The sequence below is a fragment of the Argiope bruennichi genome, chromosome X1, assembly GCF_947563725.1.
Source record: "Argiope bruennichi chromosome X1, qqArgBrue1.1, whole genome shotgun sequence".
NCBI lineage: Eukaryota > Metazoa > Arthropoda > Arachnida > Araneae > Araneidae > Argiope > Argiope bruennichi.
Window position 1 is genome coordinate 33,612,441 of NC_079162.1, and position 25,145 is coordinate 33,637,585.

At 30.9% G+C, this 25,145-nt stretch overlaps 1 protein-coding gene across 1 annotated transcript; it reads right to left on the reverse strand.

The window, feature by feature from the left end:
- Positions 1-20,008: 20,008 nt before the first annotated feature.
- LOC129959187 (uncharacterized) lies at positions 20,009-20,899 on the reverse strand. Its single transcript, XM_056072010.1, has one exon. It carries the CDS (start codon positions 20,897-20,899, stop codon positions 20,009-20,011), a length of 891 nt encoding a protein of 296 aa, XP_055927985.1.
- Between the last annotated feature and the right edge of the window lie 4,246 nt (positions 20,900-25,145).

The following is a 25,145-nucleotide window of genomic DNA, read 5'->3' on the forward strand; positions in this document are numbered from 1 at the left end:
ATCGCAATGATCCAGCCCTTTTCATATGGTGCCTAAGAAAGATGGTTCTGTAGGAACAGGTTGTGAGTAACGTAACTCATCAAGTCATTGTGGTAACTAAATATTATAAATAATTGTTAATGTTTTGTATTTGTTTAATTGTTATAATTGTTCATGTTTGTTTTTGAAGTAATTGCAGTAAAAATATTTTATATATTATTTTGTGTTAAATGAAACTATTTTTCTGCTGTTGCATCTGGCAACGAAGATTGTGTTGTAAAAAATAAATATAACGAGTGAGATGCTCGCTGTTGCTTGGATTTGACGTAGCCTGTGTTTTGATTTTAATTTCTTTAAAACACTTTCAGTCGTTGGTCGTAATATCCTAAAATAAGAAATGTTTATTTTATGTATCGAGCGTTTACAATCTGCACTTTAAAACGCAGAGTCATATGCCGATAGTTCTTTCCGAACATGTGGGGATTACAGACGTCTGAACGTTCAAACCATACCAGATCGTTATCCTGTACCTCGATCAGAAGATTTCAACCACATTTTAAAGAATAGAATATTTTCTAAAATTGATTTGCATAAATCATATTTCCAAATTCCTATTAAAGAAGCTTATAAGCAAAAAAACTTCTATAATAACACACTTCGGCTTGTATGAATTTAATGTAATAAGTTTGGCTTGCGTAACGCTCCTTCCGCCTTTCAAAAATTTATGAATGAGAAATTTTTCGTTCCCTTATTTGGACGATGATTTAATTGCATCAACTACGGAAGAAGAACACGAAAAACACGTAAAATTAGTTTTTGACAGATTGCAAAAATATGGATTGTGACTTAACATTTTGGAGTTTTTGGAGTTAAAAAACTGGAATTTTTAGATTTTCTAATTACAAGTGAATGAACAAAACCTCTTCCTGAAGAAGCTAAAGCAATTGACAATACTAATCTGCCTCAAATTGTTCAGCAACTAGGGACTTTTATAGGAACGGTTAATTTATACAGTCGTTTTTTAAAGAACACCGCTAGTACTCAAGCCACTTTACATGAATACTTAAAAGGAGCAATGAAAAAAGATTATCGGAAAATAACTTGGAATGAGGAAGCCATTGAACAGGTTAGAAAATATAAAAAAAATTGGCAAATGTTGTTGTTCTGTCTCACCTAAATCCAGAATTACCCCTTTCGTTGTGCAGAGATATTTCAAATATAGCAGTGGGTGCGGTTTTACAACAACTTGAAAATGGTAGTTGGAAATCAATTGGATTTTTTTTTCAAGAAGCTTAACCGCGCGCAACAAAATTACAGAACATACGATCGTGAACTTCTCAGAATTTATCTATCCATTAAATATTTCAAACATATTCTAGAAGGAAGAAAATTCTCAGTATATGCTGACAACAAGCCATTAATCTACGCATTTTTACAAATGTCTGATATAGCTTCTTCACGTCGAATTAGACAAGTTCAATATATTTCAGAATTCACAACAGAAATTAAGTACATTTTAGGAGAAAATAACGTGGTAGCAGATACTTTATCAAGAAGTGAGGAAATTACCTTAATGGATTATGAACTAATTACCAAATAACAAGAACAAAATAATGAATTTCGAACATGTCGAAAATCTACAAATTTGTCATTTAAAAAGTATCCCCTTCCATCTGTAAAATATTTATGGTGTGATACTTCAACACAGCATATTAGACTTTATATGCTTAAAAACTTTCGCATGGAGATATTTTATTGATTGTCCATCCGGGAACTAAATCAACAGCGAAATTAATTTCCTCAAAATTTATATGGCCAAATATTAAGAAAGATGTCCAGCAGTGGGCGAAGTTATGTATTCCCTGCCAAAAGTCGAAAATAACCCGTCATACAAAATCAGTATTGGGTGAATTTCAGAAATCAGCAGGAAGATTTCGGGAAATACTTATTGATACTGTAGATCCAATACCACCATCAAATGACAACACCAACTGTTTAACATGCATAGAGAGATACACGAATTGGATGAAAGCTATTCCGCTGGAAAACATCTCTGCAGAAACAATAACAAAAGCTTTTTATAGCAATTGGATTATAAGATTTGCAGTACCGTGGCATCTTATTACTGATCATGGAACCCAATTTTCAACGCAGATATTTTAAGCCCTTTCAAGAATCTACCATTATACTGTATTTCTTCTCGAACTCAAATTCCCAACACTTTAAGTCCCCTTATCAATCGTAGAAAAACAAAAATTAATCATCATCATAAAATTTCTTCCTCGCATTCAATGATAGATTTGTTTATATTTTCTATCCTTTAGGTGTTAAACAGTTTCAAATCCGACAGTACTTATAAAGTTTCTTGGCAATATACCGGTTGATAATTTTAAATAAAAAAAAACTGCAATGAATATTAATCTCAAAAAACTTCAAAATAAGTCTAAAAATTCAAAAATTCAGATGATTGCCTTTTCTGCTAAAAATCTCCAAGCGACATTTAATCCATCAAATTTGAAAAGTTCTCACTATTCTACCGTCAATGTACTTAGACATTATTAACTGTAACCTGTTGGCAACCCGGTGAAAACGAATAGTTTGTATTTAAAATTTGAGCGCTTTGCCGTTTTTCCACCATTAGTGAGTATTCATTGGAAATTGTTTGATAATATTTTCTAATGATTGATAATTATATTACGTTTCATTAACACATTTCTAGATTTAACTTTCAGTTAATTTCCCAAAATGTAGAAAGAATTGGCCGACCTCATGTTTGAAAAAGTAACTTGTCTGAGGAAACTAAAACCGATATTCCGTTTTGAATTGAACAATAATAGGTTTTCATATAACCTTTCTCCTGCCCATAATCCATTATTGGTTTTAAACAATTGTGAATTTGCAAAATAGTATTGCTTATTATTAGTATATTATTTTTAAAAAGAAAATTTGTGAAAACGGAAGTACGCGTATGTCGACTTTTTGACAACACAGTATGTTATTTTTTCTAAAGCATTTATGAAAACGTGTTGTAGAATTGCTGTAACTTTATAAATGGTCCCAAACAAGGTATTAAAACAATGTGTACCTGAAAAATGATATGTTTCGTTTTTCACTCTGGAGTTTGGATCAAATTTATCCTATGCATGTTTTAGCTTTCCTGGTTCATTTTATATTATTATGACAGTATGAATGTGAACAGCATAAGTTAAGGGATCTTCTTACGAGTGTTGAAATATATTGTGAAAATAATGATACCTCAAATTTGCTATTTTAAATTTATTTATGGAATGCAATATCTTTACATGAAAAGATATTCATTTATTAAAGGTGACTAATTTTATTATTAGGAAACCCAATAACATAAATAGTGAGTTAGAATGATCCTCATGTATGTTAATATTCCAAAAGTAGGTGAAATTTAATTTCATTCAATATTTGAGGTAATTGTAGGTTAAATGTATTGTTCAGTTTTATTAGTGAATAAATTATATCAACTTCTATGGGAGTTGGATTAGGCTTTGTAGGGATCCTTTAGCAATGTGAATTTCAGTGCCCTTCCAAATTTCTGTAATTGGATATATTTTATTAATTTTAATTTAATATCTATATAAGCAGTTTTTAAATTATTTCTTTAGTGAGTCTGTGAAATAACAAATACACATAATTATTTATTATCTAGAGAATTAATTTATTGGTTTTTTTTTATTCATGAATTATTTTAAAGTATTAATTGTAAATATTTATATTTCTCATATTTTTATATTTTCCTTCAATAATCGGGTTTTAATGTAAGTGCTGTCGATCATAAAAACGTACACAATCATAAAATTTTTATTTTTTTCTAGTATAAAATATCTGCTATTTTGATTATTTCTTAAAAATTATTATATTAATATTGAAAATATATCTATTACCAAACATTTAAGAATTATTTTACTTCAGTGCAAAGGGTGCTTTTTATAAATTATGTATATTTTTATGTCATAAGAAGTAGGTTAGGTGTAGTTAAAGAAAACGCTCCTGCCTGTGCGAACGGTTGGCGTTTGCTTGGTCTTGTCCTGTGTGTGCACTTCTTTCAATGCTCATCCATCCGAATAAGGTTAGGAAACTTCTACGAATATGCAAATAACTTTTAGTATACAGAAAAACATCTTTATTTGCCAAGTCCTTTAGGAATTTATTTTGAAAGATGTAAGAGGTTAACTTCTTATAATAAAGTAATTGCTATAAAAATAACACTTTTTGAGATTATTATTGGGATTTATTTTTGTTTCATTTTACGAACCAAATGCATGCAGATAAAGTTTATCAGTGTATATAGCTATTAAAGTCGAGAATTTCTTGCTGACTTTTTAATACTTTTATGATTCTTCAAACTATGTTGAGTTGTTTCAGGAACCAGGTTGATTAAAATCTGTATACAATAAAATTCCAATTATCTTTCTTACCATTAAGGTTGCTGCTCATGTTGGTTGATAAGTGTGGTTGGTTTTTAAAAAAGTGTATATTAAATCATGATTGGGAGATTCGTTTGTAATAATCTTTTATTCGAATTGGGTATCTGACTTTGCAAATAAATAAGATTCTTCATTTTTTAATCTTGTTAGAACTAAAAACTTTTGAGTAATACTATATTATTGAGTTTTTTACAATTTCTTGGATTTTTAATATGTTAAAGACTGTTTGATAAAATATTTGAGTATTCTCTATTCATTTCAGTATTTTCTTATATTGTGTATCTATTATTTTACTTGAAAATATATTATCAGAAATTTTTTATGTTTATGCTGTCTTACGGGTTATAAAGTATGCGTAAAATTTATTCAGTCTGATAGAAGTTTATTTTTAAATTAGCCTTCTTCAATAATGATTGATGCAAAAAAAATCTATTAAATTATGGGAAACTTTATACATCAAAATTTGACTAAAACATTTATCTGTTGTAGACATGCTATGATTTAACGTTTGATTATTAAAAGCTCATTTATTTATAAGGTTCTATTTTGAAGATCATTGCATGGAAAATTATTTTAATTTTATGCAAATTATTTTAGTCTAAAATATGCATTCTAATTATTAAAATTAATTGAAATGGCTTATACTTTAATGCAGCACTAGAGAGTTGTACCAGAATTATCATTCAGCATATATAATCTATCATTTTGTTTTTTAAATATTTAAAACTTTATTTAGAAACAAAGAATGTCTAAATGCAATCCGGATAATTGTTTTTTTAACGTGTTTTCCATTATTGTATTTCCAAAATTTACTGTAGTTCTTAGACCATCATGTTCCAGAATCTTCATCTCTCACAAAAACTCAGTTTAAAAAACTCACTAAACATGAAATATTATAGCATGCCATTAAAAATGTTAAAAACAAAGAATAATGTTAGAGAAAATAATGTTAAGTTAGTCTTTATGTTAAGAAAGATTATGTTGGAGAGGAGATATATAAGCATTATTATTAATAGAGGGAACCATTTAATTCTTGTTTGCAGCAAAAAGAATTTTTTTTGTTGAACATTTCCTTTATTGACTGTTGAACATTTCCTTTATTGAAAATTGAAAGACTTGTTATGTCAATTTTATTATTTTACTTTCCTACCCTAAGAATTCGGTATTCAACGAAAGTAAAAATTACAAAGAGAAATGGGGATGGGATAAAATGAAAAGAAAAAAAAAAAGACAAAATGAATTAACTAATAGAAATATAGGGTGTGGCTATGCATCCTATAGCTTTGGAAAGCATCAAAGTTTGTTCATTGCATACAACTGATTTATATCGTAGGTAAAAAATAAAATACAAATATTTTTATTTTATTTCTCCTTTGAACTTAGCTTAATCTTAGCAGAATTTTCAGCTGCTGCATTTTGGAACTTGGCAAACTAATGCTCGTTTGTTTTTTCTTTGCCTTGTATTCATATCCAATATTCATCTTTGTCCTTTTCACTTGTTTTTCTTTGCTTTCTTTCATTGTCTATTTGCAGTTTTATTTTCACATTCAGGTTGCTTTCGAAGAAACGTAGCATTTTTAATATATATATATCTGTTATTTTTGTTAGAAATATCTCGTATAAAAAATACATTGATGACAATTCAGAAATTACGATTAGAAATTTTTATTATTTAAAGATCAAACTGTCATTTAAGAACTGCATTTCAACTTTATTCTCTTCAAAAATATGCTCGGTAGTTGCTAAATGGCTCAAGGATGGAATAAGTGTCAAATGTGCATATTTTGAAAAAATTTTGTAAATACTTTCATAAATGTATTGATCCTTCGAAATTATTAAAAATTATTTCGGATTTCATAATTGTAATCTACTGTAAATAAGTATTATTCAATGAAATATATAAGCATGAAACTGTGTGTATAATTGAATGTCAGAGGTACATTTTACTAGTTGACTCCTCTAGATGCTGAAAATCCTTCTGCCAGTGAATGAAGAGTATCTGATAGATTTTTTCAGAATCGGAACAGATAAAATGTATTAGTTGCTTTATGTTGAATAGTAACACATTCTAAATGTTTCGCTTTCTATATTTAAAAAAAAATTATTCCTAGCTCAATTGAGAGAGAATTGTGGTATGATCCACTCTGGTTTTCATTGTCTGGATTCAGCTTATCCTGAAATATATAGGTTTCCTTGTATTATTAAAATATTCTTACAGACAAAGTAATTAAGAGAAACCTTTATCAAAATGTTTCATATTTCCATTAAAAATTATCTCTTCTCTGAAAAAAATATTGATATGTATTAGAAATTAGCAGCCATTAAAGGAAAAACATACATAATTGCATTGTAACACTTTTTTATTACTGTGATATTTTCCTTAAAGTAATAATAATAATAATAAAAAAAAAAAACACGAACAAAGTTGGAACGGTATCTGCATCGTGAAAAACCCTCACTATGCAGAAGCTAAGAATAAGGTGGAAATAACCAGTCTTTTTGAGACATTCAACTAAATCAGATGAATGTATTTTTTTCTGATCACTTAAGACTTTAATAATTGTATTTAAATATTAACATTACTTGTTCAGCTTAAAAAATCTATTACAAAATTCAGACAGGTATAGTCCTAGTAGTTTTCATACATTAGTTTTAGACTCTAATATTTGAAAAAAATTTTAAAAACTATAAATATATTTATAAAAAAGTGATATATAATATTTTTATAAATATCAAACTTAACCCTTATCGTGGCAAGATTGCTTTTTTGAAGAAAAGCAAAAAAAAAAAAAAAAAAAAATGTATATAGGTAGCTTATTTTATATATATATATTTATATATATATTTTTATTTTATAGTGGTGGTATATTTTTATAAAGTTGTATGTATGGTATACTATACAAAATGAACATAAGGGTTAAAGTCATTTGTTTATCTTCGATCATTATGTAACTTTTCGACACAATTTCTTAGGGCAACTCGTTCAAATTGCTTCTCTATAAATTAGCATATATAAGCTGATTTATTAATTTGATTTGTACTTACTAATTCATTAGCTTAGTTGATTTGATAGTTTAAATGAATAAATCCTACAGAGGGTGTATATGTATATTTTTAAACAGTGAATTTATACTCAATTTCAAGAAACCTAAGATCATGAAAACATCTTATTGCCATCTGAATCATACAGACGAATCTTGGTAGTTAGAAGTTCACCTCAAAAATTAGGACAGATCACCTGGAGTATGGGAACAAGGGGAATTAGTTGCAAAACTTTGGAATGTCAATAATTTAATAAATGTGTCATTATTTCGATTCAATTAAAATGATCTGAAATGTGAATTATTTATAGTTTTTATATTTGGAATGTTGTTTATTTTTTATTTTTTCCCTTTCAGCTGTACTGCAGTTCCAGGACAATTCTTTTCAATTCGCATTCTACTTGAGGCAGCTGACCCCTAGATTAGCGGACACTATGAGTCAAAGTATAAACCTTTTTATATTTTTGTTAGCCTTCTCAAAATTGATACTGGTTTCATGATGTTGCGGTTTTATTTAAGGAAATGTTGCAATAGGAAATATGCCGATGTACAGTTTTTAAGGAAATAAATGCTAATTTGCCAAATAAGTGTCACTTTTCTAGGAAAATATAAAGCATATAATATTAACGATTCTGCAATTTGAATATGTTTTGCTACTTGACGAGGTTTTTCAAGAAAAGTTTGGCGATTTGTAGTGCGAAATTACTTCTTTTCATAAAATTAGGGAGTCTTCCGAGAGTGTATTGAAGCCTTGCAGCAATCGATCAATGTGTTGCTGTTGTTTTTTCAGTCAGTGTGGCAGACGATTGTCAGAATTTTGACCAAAATGAAACTGTTAAACTTGGCAAAGAATCTAAATCAATGTGTTGTGGCATTTAGAATCTTTGCATTATCTGTGAGTGAGGTATTTAGGATTATATTAATCAAGTGAGGACTGGATTGGTTTTTGCTTTAATCCTAAGTTCCTGCAATTTTTGATTTTGTTGTACTCTTGGCCCCAGGAAAATGACTTGATTTTCGTTGGGTCCTTGAAAAATAAGCCCATTATTTTTTGAAGATATTTGTAAACCTGTTCGAAACTTAGATGTGTATTCAAAATTCCATCAGTCGGAAAAGCTTTGGTATTTTAATGCATTTAGTCGAAAGTCTTAAATCTCTGTGTAGTTTGGAGGGATAAGAAGTAGTACTGCTACCACAACTGCTTAGAAATCCTCTTCAAACCCAACAATTAGAAATCAGCTTTTACAAATCTGTTCTATTGTTTGCCTTTACAATTTGTCAAATACTAAGGAAGAGAGATTTGATGACAGAAATGACAATTCTAGAAAATGCAAGAATTTTGGTGAAATCTGTTAAGAACCTAAATCCGGCATCCTTATGAAAAATTCCTTATTGTGTCATGGAATCCATTTAAATAGAAGCGCAATCATGAGCGGGGATTCTTGCTTTGGAATATTGATTGTTGAATGAACTCTTAAATTTTTTCTAGCAATGTTCCTAGACAGGAAGATTGCCAGAATGTTTTCCTTTTAACAAAGGTTTCGAAAAGAAAAAAAAAATTAACATAAAGCTAAACTTTACCCGATTAATAAGCCACTACTAGAAGAGCATTTTCTGAGAAGTCACAAAAGATCTTTCCTGGTGCTTCCTTTCTCTCAAACCTTCAAAATGCCTCAATTTGTGTAACAGCCATTGTCTTGATAATTAATGATAAGATCAAGTTTATTTTTTCTTTGTTTTGTTTATTACTAAATGGCATATAAGAATGATTCTGTTCATATTTATGTTAACTGAATAGGTGTTTTTTTTTATATGTATATATAGAGAGTGTCTGTAGAAATGTAGGTCTTGATTTTTATTTTCAAATTTGATTTCTCCATTGTATTTCTTTTTTTTTTAAAGAATTGTTCTTATTAAAGTAAGTTTGTTTACTTTCATCTGCTGGTATAAATCTTTTATCATGTACAGTGTTAATAGTGGGAAGGGGGAAGCAGAAAATTTAGGCATGCGACACAGCTGCCCAGTTATCATCTGCAGTGAGGTTTACTACAGTACAATGTGAATAATTGATCATATAATTTATGATTGAAGTAGATGTAATGGAAGTATATTTTCTACAAGATATAATATACTTTTCATTATTAACATTATTGCATTATATATTTAAACAGTTTCCTAAGGAAATAACATGATATAAAGCAATATAATATATATATATGATTTTTAGTGCATTGCCATTTTGGGTTCAGAGAGTGTCCCCTACTCTTTTTCTCCAAGGGCCATTCTGTAATTCACCACTTAGGAACTTGCCTTGACCATACATAATCTGCTATTGCTCAAAGGCTCATCACACAGTGATTAGTGTTTCTCAACATCACAAAACATCCTCTTTCTATATATATACTATTGCTTATTCTTTGTATAATTTATTGTCTTCTGTTTATCAGTTTCTACAACATATTCTATTTACATTTTGTATAGCTTTATTCTTCAGTAGATTCAAGCATTCCTCAATAAATTGATGAGTTTAGGCATGACAATCAACTGCAATTCTGACACATTGGATAATAGAACAATTTGGATTTTTTTCGTCCACAGTAGCCACCATATCCTCCATTTTTGCTTGCACATGATAATTGATGCAACAGATAATTTGAAGCAAATGGTTTGAATGTTGTGGTTGCTTTCTTTGACCTTTTGAAACTACCATTGTGTTTAACCCTTTTGCGATGGATGTGTTGTCATATATTCATGACCTACGAACATCTCTCGCAGCCAGATGTACCGCCCATGTGTTTCTGGAAATTGAATTCATGTAATGGCGAATTCCAGTTTTGTGCATTTTAAACTGGAACAAATTTTAAATGCCACTAAATGGCCCCATGTGACAATTACTTTTGAAATAAAGGTTTAGTATCCTGACCTTCCGTTTGCTCATATTCAGCCTGACATTGGTATTTCACCCATGAGCCGTTGTGTGGGAAGGGGGTAAGAGTAATGTAAATAAACAGAGGTAGGTTGTGCAACTTTCCGCTTGTTAAAGTCATTTTCATTTCTGGTCACGCTCCGAATTTTTTGTTTTATTTCTGTGCAACTATAATTAGTCTTCTTGATTTTTACCGTATTTTGTGTAGCTTTCCGTTTTTGCACTTCACTTTTTATTATGGAAAGTTGTGGTTTCTGTTTATTATTGGGGGGGACGCTGTTTTTCAGAAGAATGTGCTCATATTATGAATGCACTAATAATCTATGTGCAAAATTGACGTTAATATCGAAACTATTTATTCATTTTTCGTGTGTGTGATTCCCCCCCCCCCACCTTCTTTTCAAAGATATGTTTAGCGACACAAAACCCACGTCCTTTGGGAAGATTCCTTTCTTATCTGTCTAGGATAGAGACCTCCTGTCCCGAAAGGTTTAAATCTAACATCTCCATTGAGTGGGAAGAAGTTTGTTGCCTGACCCTCTCAGAATTTGCTTAAAACCAAATAAGTGTTGTGGCATACTTCTAAAATTAGCATTAGCTTTTCCATATGAAAAATCTTAGCATGCTGTTCTTTGACAAAGTCACAAATCTACAATATTGGTCTTATTCAATGTTTAATATCTTCTTAGTCCATACAAATGTTACACAAATTTCTCTCCAACAGTCAACAATTCTTTTCTGTAGTAGAATTCAGTAATGTATCAACTCAACTGTTAGTATTTGGCGATTTTAACATTTCATTACTTTTAATTTTCCTACACCATAAAAAGAAGAGTTGGAATTACATCTGATCGTTGTATTGGAAGATAGTAAAAGTTATTGGGAGGTCTTATACTATTCAGCGAATATTTTTATCTTGTATGCCACTGTTGAGAAAAATAACATCACATTTTTCTTTGCAAAAAAAAGCAATTAACTAGGAAAATAGATGTATATCTGAATAATTGAATCTTCAGAACTAATGTTAATGTGATTTATAAGCGTTATTGCAATGTCTGCATCTGCTGTTATCTCTCCAAGTACATTAATTCCAAAGTTCTGATCCCAGAACAACTATAAAGGGTTGGGTTGATACTTGGTTTTTCTGTATCAAGTGTAGGTTGTTTCTGATACTAGATTGTGCATATTGATTTTAGCTGATACTTTTGTACCTGGTCAAAGTTTTTATTTATCATAATATTCATAATTCTATAATTAACTTTGCCTCTGTAGCTCTTTTATTAGTAGAACATGGTGAACTAGTTCTTATATTTCCATGAAATCTTTTGGTGAACTTTTTTTAATGCAAATGCAGTGTGTACGACCATGCTTAGGTCGATACTTACAGACTTTATTATATATTTCTATATGTAAATAATATGTTATGAGCAAAAGTCGAATCGGCCATTATTCTTTCAGTTCCTATCTTTAATGCAATTTCAAATCTTTGCTTTCTACAAAAAATCATGTGCATTAATAGAAAGTTCCCAGTCATAGAAATGGAAAGATAAATTTTACTGCTAAAAAATAAATTAACTCTTTTACTGTTGCTGTATTTAGTAGCCCTCCTGTATACGTATTTCCACTTTTTGAGATTTAATGACAGAACTTATAACAATAAAATGCATTTCTGATAGGATATATTTCATTATTTTAGATAGATTTTTTAATAGATAATTTCAGTGGTCTCTATTGTTTTTCTTGGCTTTTCTTCCTTTTCAATGGAGGTTGCAAAGTTAGTTAAAAGTGGTTTTTAAAAACATTGAACTCCAATTATATTATTGTGGATTAAATTAATGTCTTTCATTGTTGTATAGCTTTTCATTCATAAAATAATGCAATTCTTTTTTTTTTTTTTTTTTTTTTTTTTTTTACAGAAAGAAAAAACGATCCGAATAACTGCGAGATTTGCTATTTCCGAGACTCGACGCCTCGCTGTAATATGGATAATCATGTGGTTGCTCAGATTAAAGACAACCTCATGCATTGCGTATTTTGCGATGGCTTTTTTCGTGACAAGAGGGCATTTGCCAAACATATGCATAAAGTCCATTTCCCAGACGTGATATCAGTGGAATTTGAGAAGGAGGAATGATTCCTAGTTCATCATTCATTTTGTATTTCTCTTAAATTTTTATCATGTACAAGACTGTTAAAACAGTTTAAAGTTCCTGTATTTCAAAAAGTCATTGTAATTAAAACATATTTTTAACTATTTTGAGCCTGGTGTTATCATTTCACTTATTTTAAGTCTTTATTTTTTCCCCAGCTTTTAAGTTTTATAAATCCTTTGCTATGATTATTTTAAAAGCATCATTTTTTTAAATATTAAAATCATATGTCAGTGCAATTTTGTGTTGCACATCGTTTCGTCATTGTTGTAATAATCAAAACACGATTTTTTTTCTCTCTTTTTGTCGAAATTGAACTATTTAGTGATGTAATCAAAATTAGGCAATGCTGTCTCAAGCCTGACCTGTTTGTGTTGTTAAAGAGTAGAGATTTTCAGAATGAAGCCAGTGATAGAGAGTAGAATGCGTAATTATTTCATCCAGGTATTGAATTCGTGAAATTTTTGGATTTCATTAAAGAAACCATGTATATTTTTTGATTATTTCTTATTTTTGATTAAACATCAATAAAATGCGTACTAGTTCAAAACATGAATACACTGCATAAAAAAAGTAGAAAACTAGATTTTTTTTAAAATAAGCATTTTTTTAAATTTTTATAAGAATTATTTTGTAGATCAGTCACTGAAAATATATTTGTATCATTACCATGATATTCAAAAATAAAATATAAATTACAACAAAAATGGTTTCTGTCATTTGAACCGTGTAAAAAAAAAAAAAAAAAAGTAGAAGAACAGTTATAAAAAGAACAAAATATAAGCGGTTTTAGTAAGGAGTACTCTTTCCATTAGCTTTTATGATTTCGAATACTCTATTTAGAAGTGAGTCATACAAAGATTGGATTTCTGTTTGACAAAAATTATGCCATGAGGTATTTAATGCAACTCGAAGCTCGGAGAGCTATTCAAAATGCTTCCCACCAGCATATACTCGAACAAGCATTGCCCAGATATTTTCTACTATATTCAGATCGGGGCTTTTAATTGACCGTGGTAAAACCTGCATATTATTTGCAGCGAACCATTTTTTAACTCCATTGGCGATGTGGATTGAGGCTTCATCTTGTTGAAACCCCCACTGTTCTCCTAATTCGGAACCATAAGAAAGAAGCTCAGAATTCAGAACATTAATGTAGTCTACATGCTTCTTCCTACCATTGAGAAAGACCAAGCTTGTTCTTCCTCCAACTGCTCACCAGACCATCGAACTTCCTCCTTCCATTTGTCTAGTGAAATAGATGCGTTCTTCAGACAATGCTAATAGTATTGATAACAGTCTGGACCATCTAAGTTAAACTGTTTTTCATGTGACAATATCACAGAAATATATTCTTTGGTTAATGACATGTGTTCCTTAGCCCAAGACAAACGATTATTAATATGTGTTGGTTTCCACTTTGGATGATGCCTCAATTCTTTGAAAACGAATCTTATGGACCTTCGGATGTAGTTGTATACTGTTTGCTTGGGCACATAAATAAGTCCTGCTTGATTTCGAGGTTTTGCAACACTTTCATTACTTTTTTTAAGCTCATGAGCAAGTTTTCTGTCGTCACGAGGCGTTAACTTTTTAAGCGTACCAACCTTCTTTTTTATTCCGTTTCTGTTTGGATTTTTAATAGTTAGAAACTGTATCGGGGCTAACGTGCAGTATACAAGCGGTCTTTTCAATACATTTATCTTCATTTTTATATGCAACAATTTGACCCTTTTTAAAATCATTTAAGGGTATATTTCTAGGCATTCTGAAATTAAAGCATCAATGAATTTTTTTAACGAAATACGTTTTCCTGAGAAAAAAACAATTTAAAAAAAGTATATACTTACTCTTCTACTCGACCAAATTCCACCAAATAAAAAAATATATTAAGTGTCCTATTTTTTTTACACACTGCAAATCATATATTCTGTTATTTCTAATTATAATTAGTGTTAGCTCTTTCATTTTTACATGAAAATAAAGCAAACATCGTTAAATAAAACCTTTATAAAAATCCATTAGCCAGGATAAAAATATAAAAGAAAATTTGCAGAAAACGGTTGTCCTACTTTTTTATGCAGTGTATATTGGGAATGTGGATAAAAAAATCGTATTAGAAAAAAAAAAGAATTAAACTCCCCATGAAAGCATGCTTCAAGCACGTAGTTTTGCCAATCATACGATCTGTAGTAAAATTTTCACTTTTATTTAGTAATATATACGCTTTGTGCATTGCAGTGAACTGTTTTCATGTGTTTTAGTCTTATTAAATAATTAAATACGACTAAATAAAAATGCTTAATACGACAAAATAAAACTAAATACGTCTTGAAAATAAAAATGCTTTTTTTTTCTATATTAATCTATTCTAGATTAATAATATATTCTATATAAATAATCCATTCTATATTATAATATTAATCCATTCAATATTAATAATGTAACAGCCTACGAAGTTAATAATCTGGGCTGACAAACTGGTCGCCAAAGATGGCTATTTCTATTATTTCTACGAGTATTCGTGGGTAATCAAATAAAAGGGACCTGATCTGTCTTTTTTCCATCTATTATACGTAAAGCAACTACTGATGAAGACATCTAAAGCAGGGGGTACAAAATTAACATAACGTGCACATACATCACATAAACACACACACTGAGTAACAGGAGATACATCTTTTCTCGCGCGGTAAAACGAAAGTACTCTGGCGGTAAAAAGCTGTTGCCAGATCAAGAGAAAAAGTTGTGGCAGATCAAGATTTAAGCTCTTGCGCTGGCTCTGCAACACGCCTTATAAATAGAGATGCATAATCCACGATTTTTTGAATAACAAATAATATTGCTATTGTTATTTTTAAATATGCATTCCAAATATCTGTTATTTCAATCATATTATTAATTAAAAATTATTACTTAATATTAAATATAAAATTTATTAATTGTAATTAATACTTAATTTACTAATTTAATTAACGTGTGATTGAATTAATTTATCTGTTTCAGCTTACTTCTTAAATTTTATTTTTTTTCTCAAAACTATTTATTTAGTTTATTTATTAGAGTGAACCATTTTCTGGAAAAGATGAGTTAAAAATATATGTCATTTCTTTAAAATGTTTACTTTAGTCCTATATTCTACCAATAGATGGCGCCAGCAGTAAACAGAGTACTAATCAAAGTCAATCATGTCACGAGCAATTAAAAATGATCTGTATGGAATAGTGCATCATCAAATACGAATATCGGTCACTCCCGTAAAGTGCAGCGGTGACTTCGCACTTTCCAGTGAAGCCTCGCACTTTCCGGTGAAATCACCGCTGCGATAAATTTCAGTGATATGCAATTCAATGATACGATACGATAATTTCAATAACCGGTCCGTTCACTTTTCAATCCAATCACAGATTTCTTTCGAGAGCTTCCATTGGACAGATCGTATCGATTGTTAGTTTCTATCGTGATCCAAAACTTGTAATCGAAATATCATCAGTAAGATCGTATGAAGGATTTGAATCACACCCCTCTTTGAAAAGTATTGATCACTTGTATTTGTGACTTTTTGATATTGGTTACGTAATAACCGCTCTGAAAATATTCGTCATCCCTACTTATAAAACGAAGTGATTTTTCATTTTATCAATGACTTATTGCTAGATTTCATGCATTAACCGAAATATCTTTGCTTCACGCCATTGTTACATAGGCAATCTTTCTGCTGATACTTTGTCTAAAATTATAATCTAAAAATGTGGCAGTAGGTTTAGATTTTATTTATATGTTAGATATCTTTTAAATTTTACATTTCAAAAATATCCAATTACTTTTATGTCAGTTTTTGCGTTTAAATTTGATCTGGCTTAAAATCCAGTCTCCATTTGATAAATTAATGACGGGGCAGTGTTGTCTTTTTCTAAATGTTTTATTAACACCACACCAGACAACACAAAACATTAATTCAGATGACAATAATTTTTGCTATTGTGGGTTTCGATTCAAAATTTGCACTGTGATTACAGACGTCAGTTGTTGCCGAAATCTGTACGGCGTCTGCCGATGTATCTTTGTTTACACTCGTGATCACATGACCGGTTGGGAGCGCGCATGCGCCAACATCCCCCCTCCCGGCCTTGATATGTTTACATGCAAAAACTTACAAAATTTCACTCTTATTTAACACAATTAAATAAAACATTTCATAAATATACAATATATGTTTCTGAATCAATTATTTCGCATAGAAATTATACATTTCTAAAATATTTTTCACTTAATATTCAATGCTAGCTAAATAGACGAGAAAATAACATAATAATAAAGCAAAGCAAATCACGATGGTAAAGAAATGCCATTTGAATTTAATAAATAATACAAGCTAAATGTACAGAACAAATGCAGTAACTTGAGAAAAAATTAAATTTTCTATAGGCAGTAAACTGTATTTGTTTATGGATCTTTTGTAAATAGCCTTGCTAGTTTTAACATCCACCATTCTCACTTTATTATCCTTTCCAGGAAAAAGGGATATTACACGTCTCATTAACCATTTGCAAGGTGGGAGATTTTCTTCAGTTATTAAAACCATGCCTCCTATTTTTAGATTTTCTTTATTAATTGCCCATTTTTTCTTTTATTAAAATTGTTTAAGTATGAAAGACTCCATCTCTTCCAAATTGTTTAGACTAACTTAGTAACTCTTTTTCAAACATTAAGGCAATTTGACTCAAGATCTGTTAGAGATGGTTCAACTATTGCTGTTATTGACCTCCCAATTATGCTGGTTTAGCACTTCTAAATCATCAACATCAGTTGAAAGTGGCGTAATAGGACGAGAATGTAGAATCGCTTCGATATGGGTAATCATTTTTAGCAGTTCTCAGTTCTTCGTAAGTAAATTTTCAGCTTCCTGCTACGCGTTTGATATGGTACTTAAAAGGCTTTGATACTTACCTCCCACAATCCTCCCCAATTCTGACTTCTAGGAGGAATAAAGGACCATTCAATATCTTCTTCTGCAAAAAAGGCATATAAAGACTCATTTTTATCTTTATCCAATTTATATAGAGATCTTAATGCTCTGATATCCCCTACCATGTTAGACCTATTATCAGAAAAAATCTTACGACATTTAACCCTTCTGGAAATAAATCTTTTCAGCGTAGCTATTAGAGCTTTAGATATTAAATCACTGATTATCGCAAAGTGTATAGCCTTTGTTACTAAATAAATAAATATACATATTTACACTTTAATTTCAGGCCCCTTCCTTTGATTTTTATTTTTGATAAAAAATGGACAACACAAATCTATTCCCGCTGAATTAAAGACTTTATCTGGGGTTCTTTCTTTTGGCAAATTGCCCATTTTTTGAGAATACTCTTTCGGATTATTTTTAAAATAAATAACACAATTATGCACAGTTTTTCTACACACATTTCTTCCATGAATAGGCCAATATTTTTGTCTTACCTGAAAAAGCAAATGTTGTGGACCTGGATGAAATTACTTTTCATGATAATACCTTACAATAATTTCAGTTAACTCACCCTTTGAGGTAATATTATGGGATGTTTCCTAAATACGGCAACTGCGAATTTTATAATTTTCCTTCTACCTCCAATATACCTTTATTATCTAGAAAGGGAGATAAATTTGAAATCTTATTCTTATTGGAAATTTCATTACGAGACATTAATGATATCACTTCTGCAGAATTCTTCCAATTGACGCTGTTTCAATAAGTAATTTTCTGCTTCTAACAGCTCCTCTAATGTCAGTGGACCCTTTTTCTCTTGGTTTCTGCAATTTGAAAGAAATCTAAAAAGATAACTTAATATTCGACCTATAATTAGAAATCTATTACTACGGTTAACAAAATAATCAAAAAATATTTTGTTAGAGTTTAAAGTCAAAACAATATTTAAGTTCTCAGATTTGAGTTCAGGAAAGTAATCTTCTTCATCTGCCTCTGGACATTCACAAAGAGTTTCTGAAAATTCAGCAGATAGTAGAAATGATAGATCATTCAACCACTTATTTTCACATACAAGAGAATTAGCACTGAGTCCTCTAGACAAGAAGTTTCAAGGATTGTTCTTTCCTGGAAAGTGAAACCAAGTATTGGAATTTGTCAAATTAGTGATTTCCTGGACTCTATTCTTTACAAATTGTTTCCACTTTCTATGTAAGCCTTTAATCCAATATAGATCTATTTTGGAATCTCCTCAGTGGAATACAGTAGTCTTTTTTCTGGCTGATGATTTCTTGAACTTTGGAGCTCAGACGAGCTGCTACCAACGCTCCTAGGAGTTTAAGTCTGAGCAATGTAACACATTTCAGTGGAGCCACTCGAGTTTTTAAAGTGATGAGGTTAAAAAACACTTTGTCTTGTTTCTTTACTTTTACATAAACTGAAGCACCATAAGCAAGTTTTGAAGCGTGGCAAAATACGTGAATTTCTATAGTGTCGTTTTTCTTTACATTTGTAGAATCTACTCTGCGTAAAAAAAGTAGAAGGACTCTAAATTTTTTTTTAAAAAAAATAAGGATTTTTTTAGTTTTAATGCGATTATTTTTATAAGAATTATTTTTTAGATCATTCACTGGAAAAATATTAGTATCATTACCATGATATTAAAAAATAAAGTATGAATGACAACAAAAACGGTTTCTTTTATTTGAAACCGTGTAAAAAAAGTAGAAGAACAGTTATAAAAAGAAAAAAATGTAAGCGGTATTAGTAAGGAGTACTCTTTCCATTAGCTTTTATGACTTCGAATATTCTATTTAGAAGTGAATCATGCAAAGTTTGAATTTCTGTTTGACAAAAATTATCCCATGAGGTATTTAATGCCACTCGAAGCTTAGAGAGCTATTCAAATTGCTTCCCACCAACATATACTCGACGAACAAGCATTGCCCAGATATTTTCTACTATATTCAGATCGGAGCTTTTAACCGGCCGTGGTAAAACCTGCACATTATTTGCAGCGAAACATTTTTTAACTCCATTGGCAGTGTGGATTGAGGCTTCATCTTGTTGAAACACCCACTGTTCTCCTAATTCGGAGCCATAAGGAAAAGAAGCTCAGAATTCAGAACAGTAATGTAGTCTATATGCTTCTTCCTAACATTGAGAAAGACCAAGCTTGTTCTTCCTCATAACCGACTTCTAACCAGATCATCAAATTTTCTCCTCTCATTTGTCTAGTTGAATAGTTGCATTCTTAATTCAATTCCAGTTGTAAAATATCTTCAATAATTACTATGTATGTGATATGAGAGAACACTTTATTTGCGATTATTTACATAGCAAAGTTTCGAAAGCATATTTACATCGAGAAAGCGAAATCTGAATTAATTACATTTTGGAGTGGAGTTGAGTTGCAACTGGTATGACGCTTACATAATCTCCCACCTTGCAATTTTATGGAGTACCTAAAATTGCAACAAAAGTTATAAATCGAGTCTATTGGGAATTTTAATACGCCGTCCAGCTTTAGTGACAACATAAGGAGTTACTTTGGTTATATAATCATCATCTTCACTGGAATCTTGATCTGAAACAGCTGGAGTTGCAGGAAGTTGAGTGTTTGTGTCTTTATCCTTTTGCTGAGCAATGAATGGTAATTTTTCAGAACTTCTGATTTCCAAGGAATAAAGTCTCTGGAATGGTCTTAATTTTTCCCCTTGAGCTGTTCTTACTCTGGCGACTCTTGAATGTCCATCTGCTCCAGGGAGGATTTCAGTTACAATTCCTAAGGGCCAGTGAAGGCGTTTTCCATCAGTTTCAAGGAGAATTATGTCTCCAACATTCAAAGATTCATCTCGGGTGTGACGATTTTTATGCACTAACATTGCTAAGTATTCGTTGCGAAATCTCGTTCTTAAATCATGCCGTAGTTTTTGAACAAAACGTAATCTTCTATTTAGGCTTTTATTGTCGATTTCGTCTAAATCAGTTGTATCACTACTAGGAATGCTTTGCAAGAAACAAGCAGGTGTCAGTGACCTTAGATCTTCTGAATTATCTTCAATATATGTGAGAGGCCTGGAATTTATTGTAGCTTCACAGTCACATATAAGAGTTTCCAATTCTTCATAATCAATACTCTTTCGGCCCAAAATTCTCCTTAGGATTTCTTTTAGCATGCGAATCATCCGCTCCCACCATGCAGCAGTTGGAGGGTTGAAATTCCATTTAATTTTCTTGATAGTGGAAAACGACATAATCTTCTCCCAATCTAGATTTTTCAAGGCATTACTTGAACCAACGAAGTTGGTGCCGTTATCAGTGTAGATTATATTAACTCGACCTCTCCTAGCAAAAAATCTTCTTAAAGCCATTATAAAGGCTTCCGTGGACAAGGAATTGACTAACTCAAGATGAACAGCCCTATAAATAGCACAGGTAAAAAGGACAATCCATGTCTTTTCTCCAGAACGCAAAAACAATGGGCCTGCCAAATCAATCCCTGTGACTTCAAATGCTGCAGCAACTTTTATTCTATTTTTAGGAAGAGGTGCTAAAGGTGGCTCCGTCCGTAGGTTTGGCTTTAAATCTTTTGCAAGTAATACAATGAGAGCTTACTTGTTTTGCTATTTTATTGACAGAAATGATCCAGTAATTTTCCCTCAAATTGGAAATGAGAGTTCGAAGTCCGGCATGCTGCAACTCACAATGTTTCTGGTGTATCAATCGACGAATTATTTCATGGTTACCTGGCAACAATATAGGGCACTTAAAATTCTCTTCTTCATCTCCCAGTATGAGCTTAGTTCTAACTTTAAGAATGTCGGAATCGTCTTTGAAAGTTTGCATATTTTTCAATGCTTTCATCTTGCTTCCTGCAAAACTTTCCTTTTGAATTAGCTTTAGCAAACAGTTTTCAGCTGATTGGTCTTCTTCATAGGTTAGTTCGGTTTCCTTACAATTTTCTTTAAGACGACAGTTTTTAATGAAACGTAGTATTCAAGTCAGCATTCTTAAAATCTTAGTATATTTCGAGAAATAAAGTAGATGGTCAGTAAAGTTAACTGATTCATGCTCCACATTACTGACTATTGTTTTCCTTTTCTCTGATTCAACTAAATTTTCATCAATAATTTGTTTTTCATTCAAAGGCCAGTATTCTTGTGACTTTGATAACCATTCTGGACCTTCCCACCACTTGCTCTTCAATAAAATCTTTGCATCACAACCTCTTGAAGGAAGGTCTGCTGGATTCATATGACCTGGCACGAAATGCCAGTTATCAGAATTGGTATATTTTCTTATTTCAGTTATCCTATTTCTTACAAATGTATTCCAAGAACTATCCCGTTTAATCCAAGTTAAGACAACAGTCGAGTCAGTCCAAAAGTATACTTCATTAAAATTTACCTCAAGTCCATCTGTCACTTGGCAATATAATCGGGATAATATAAGAGCTCCCAACAGTTCTAATCGAGGAATTGTAATTTCCTTTGTTGGTGACACTCTTGACTTACTTGCCACTAATTGAACTGAAACTTTCACCGTTATATTCAGCACGTAAAAAAATACATGCAGCATAAGAGGCTTCACTGACGTCACTGAAACAGTGAAGACTTATCTGACAATCTTTAAAGGGATTTGAAATTAGTCTTCTTGGAATTTTGCAATCTTTTAGCAGATTTACATGTTTGTACAAGGCTAAAAATTCATTACATATATCTGGTGGAAGCACATCATCCCAATTAATTTTTCTTTTCCATGTTTTTTGTAGAATGATCTTTGGGATTAGAGTAGTTGGACTTGTAAATCCTATTGGGTCGTAAATTCGTTGAGCAATAGATAATAATGTTCGTTTGGTTATATTTTCTTCTGAAATCTTCAATAATTACTATGGATGTGATATGAGAGAACACTTTATTTGCGATTATTTACATAGCAAAGTTTCGAAAGCATATTTACATCGAGAAAGCGAAATCTGAATTAATTACATTTTGGAGTGGAGTTGAGTTGCAACTGGTATGACGCTTACACCAGTAGTCATCAATGGTTTCGTTTGCATTGCACAATTTCTGATTAACGATAAAAGTACGGCTTCTCTTTGTTCTTAAAACGTAATGAATGGTTCGAATGTAGAAACATCTTTTACTTTTTGGCTTAATTCAAAATTCTTTCGAGATTCTTTATTTAATTTCTTTATCACAATATTAATTAAGAAAATATCTAAGAAATCATTTTGTTTGTATTTTACTACTTTTACTGCTCGCAGATTTCTCTGAATACAATCAATCATTTCGCGGATTTCTCTAGGATTTTTATGTTCTATTTTCTTAAAATCTAATAATGACTAAACATGATTATCAATAATTAATCTTTTATTATCATATTACAATTCCAGGGATTCATATATATATATATATATATATATATATATATATATATATATATAAAAGTATCAAATGAAGATGCAAATTCTTTAACTTCATTAAAAAAAGAAGAATTCAAATAGTAAATTTTCTGTGACTGCGTCAATTGTTCATTACATGTAATCAAATCATCGAATCATTTTACATTTACTAAACTGTTCATAGTTTCCCGAAAACGTGGGAAGCATTAACGGTGGAATTCTAGTTGATATATTCAAAGATTTAGTTTCGTTCGCGAAAGCTGCAGTCACAGAAGGAGGTTTACAAATAGAATTTATTAAAGTTTTAATTATTACCTCGAAATCCTCGAAGAGGACATCGCATTGTTCCAATTCTTGTTCTAGAGCTGTTAATTCAGCTGTATTCACATCATCCAGTTCAAATGAATTTCTTCTTAGATTGTCGACATTTTGTTGCAGCTGGGGGATTTTTAAAAAAAAATTTATCAGAGGCGGCGGCAGAGATTTGCCGACGGGGGGGGGGGCAAGACAAAAGAAAGGGCAAAGAAAATTTATCTCTAAATCGGTTAAGTTTGGGTCTTTTGACAATTTATTCACAAAGTTTTGAATTCTCGTAATACTTCCTCTGAAGGAAGTTTTGACTTTGTTAAACTTATTTATAGTATCCATGCTTCGTCTCACGATCGACTGTTCCAGAAAATGGTCTGGTTGAAAATCCAGCGTCCATTTGATAAATTAATGACAGACCAGTGTTTTCTTTTTATTATTTTTTTTTTATTAACACCACACAAGACAACAGAAAACATTAATTCAGAGGACAATTTTTGTTATTGTAGGTCTCGATTCATAATATGCACTGAGATTATCCACGTTAGTTGCTGTAGAAATCAGTACGGCTTCTGCCGAGGTATCCTTGTTTTACACACTAGCGCCTCAAACCCAACTCGGCTGAGAGTGTGATGGATTAAACTATTTTTCTGCAGGTTGGTAAGGGAGTGCGTGACAAAGCCAATGGGGTCAATTCATGTGACGTAAAAGTCACATGTCATGTACTTCTTGCGCATGGCATTTAAATTTCATCCGCACCGTTTTCGTCAATCAGTCTGCCATTAACGTTCTAAGCCAAGTATGAAGCGGATTTTTTGTTTACATTTGAAGTTTTAATTTTTGAGTCATTTTCTTTCCTCTTATTATGTGTCAACAGAGGAAATACTGGTGTGCTAATGGATGCATGCTTTAATGCGAAACACAAAAGTGACTGCCATGATTAAATGTTTTCTTATTTTCTTTACAACAATCCTGACTTGGATTGATAGCTTTGGTATAGATTTTTTCAAGCCTTCAAAGTCAGTGATATGCTCCGATCATTTTGAAGAATTCATTCAGTGTGTCTCCATTTATTAAATATAGCTGTTCCAGTAATTTGGTAGAAAAACTCTTCGAAGAAAAAGAAATCGGTAAGCGATTTGCCGTCAAAAACTATGAAACAAAATCGTGAGTGCATTTCTAATTTACTTTATTCACATTTGTTGAAATTTCTGATAATTTTGAATATGCTTAGAAGGTTTTAAAATGTTTACATGAATATTACATTGCATTCTTTTACAAAATCTTATCTAAATTTAATTAATGTAAGTAAACAAACTCCTGTTGCAAAAATAACAACTGCTATAATGCTAAACTTAGGTGGAAGTGAATATTACTAGTTTTCTAATTACATTTGCAGATTTGTGATGGATTCAAAGTGAATTTATATCAAATAACTTTTATATTGTTAAAAATGAAATGTCAATAGTATATTGTACTTATACTGAAATTGATTGTTATCATAATATCCTGTTTTATAACACTGTGCACCTCAGTGATTTCTGTTTTAATAAATAAAGGTATTTTCATTGAAAATCAATTTCCATATCAGCATTTATTATATCATTTTTATTCCCAACTTCAATACTAAATGCATGCTTCACTTTTTTTTTTCTGTTTCTTTAACATATCAATTTTGAATTATAAAACTCTGTGAAAGCATAAAAGTGTTTCTTTCAACTCCTCTTTATATCCTATTTAACTTCTCTCTCTGTGTGTATATGTATATATATATATATACACACAAATACATATAGTCATTTGTCAAAATATATCCTTTGCATAAAAAAAAAGGGTGGGGGGAGGAAAGGAAAGAATAAAGCGGTTCCAAACGAATTAAAAAGCGATGTTAATTAATTATGCAAAAA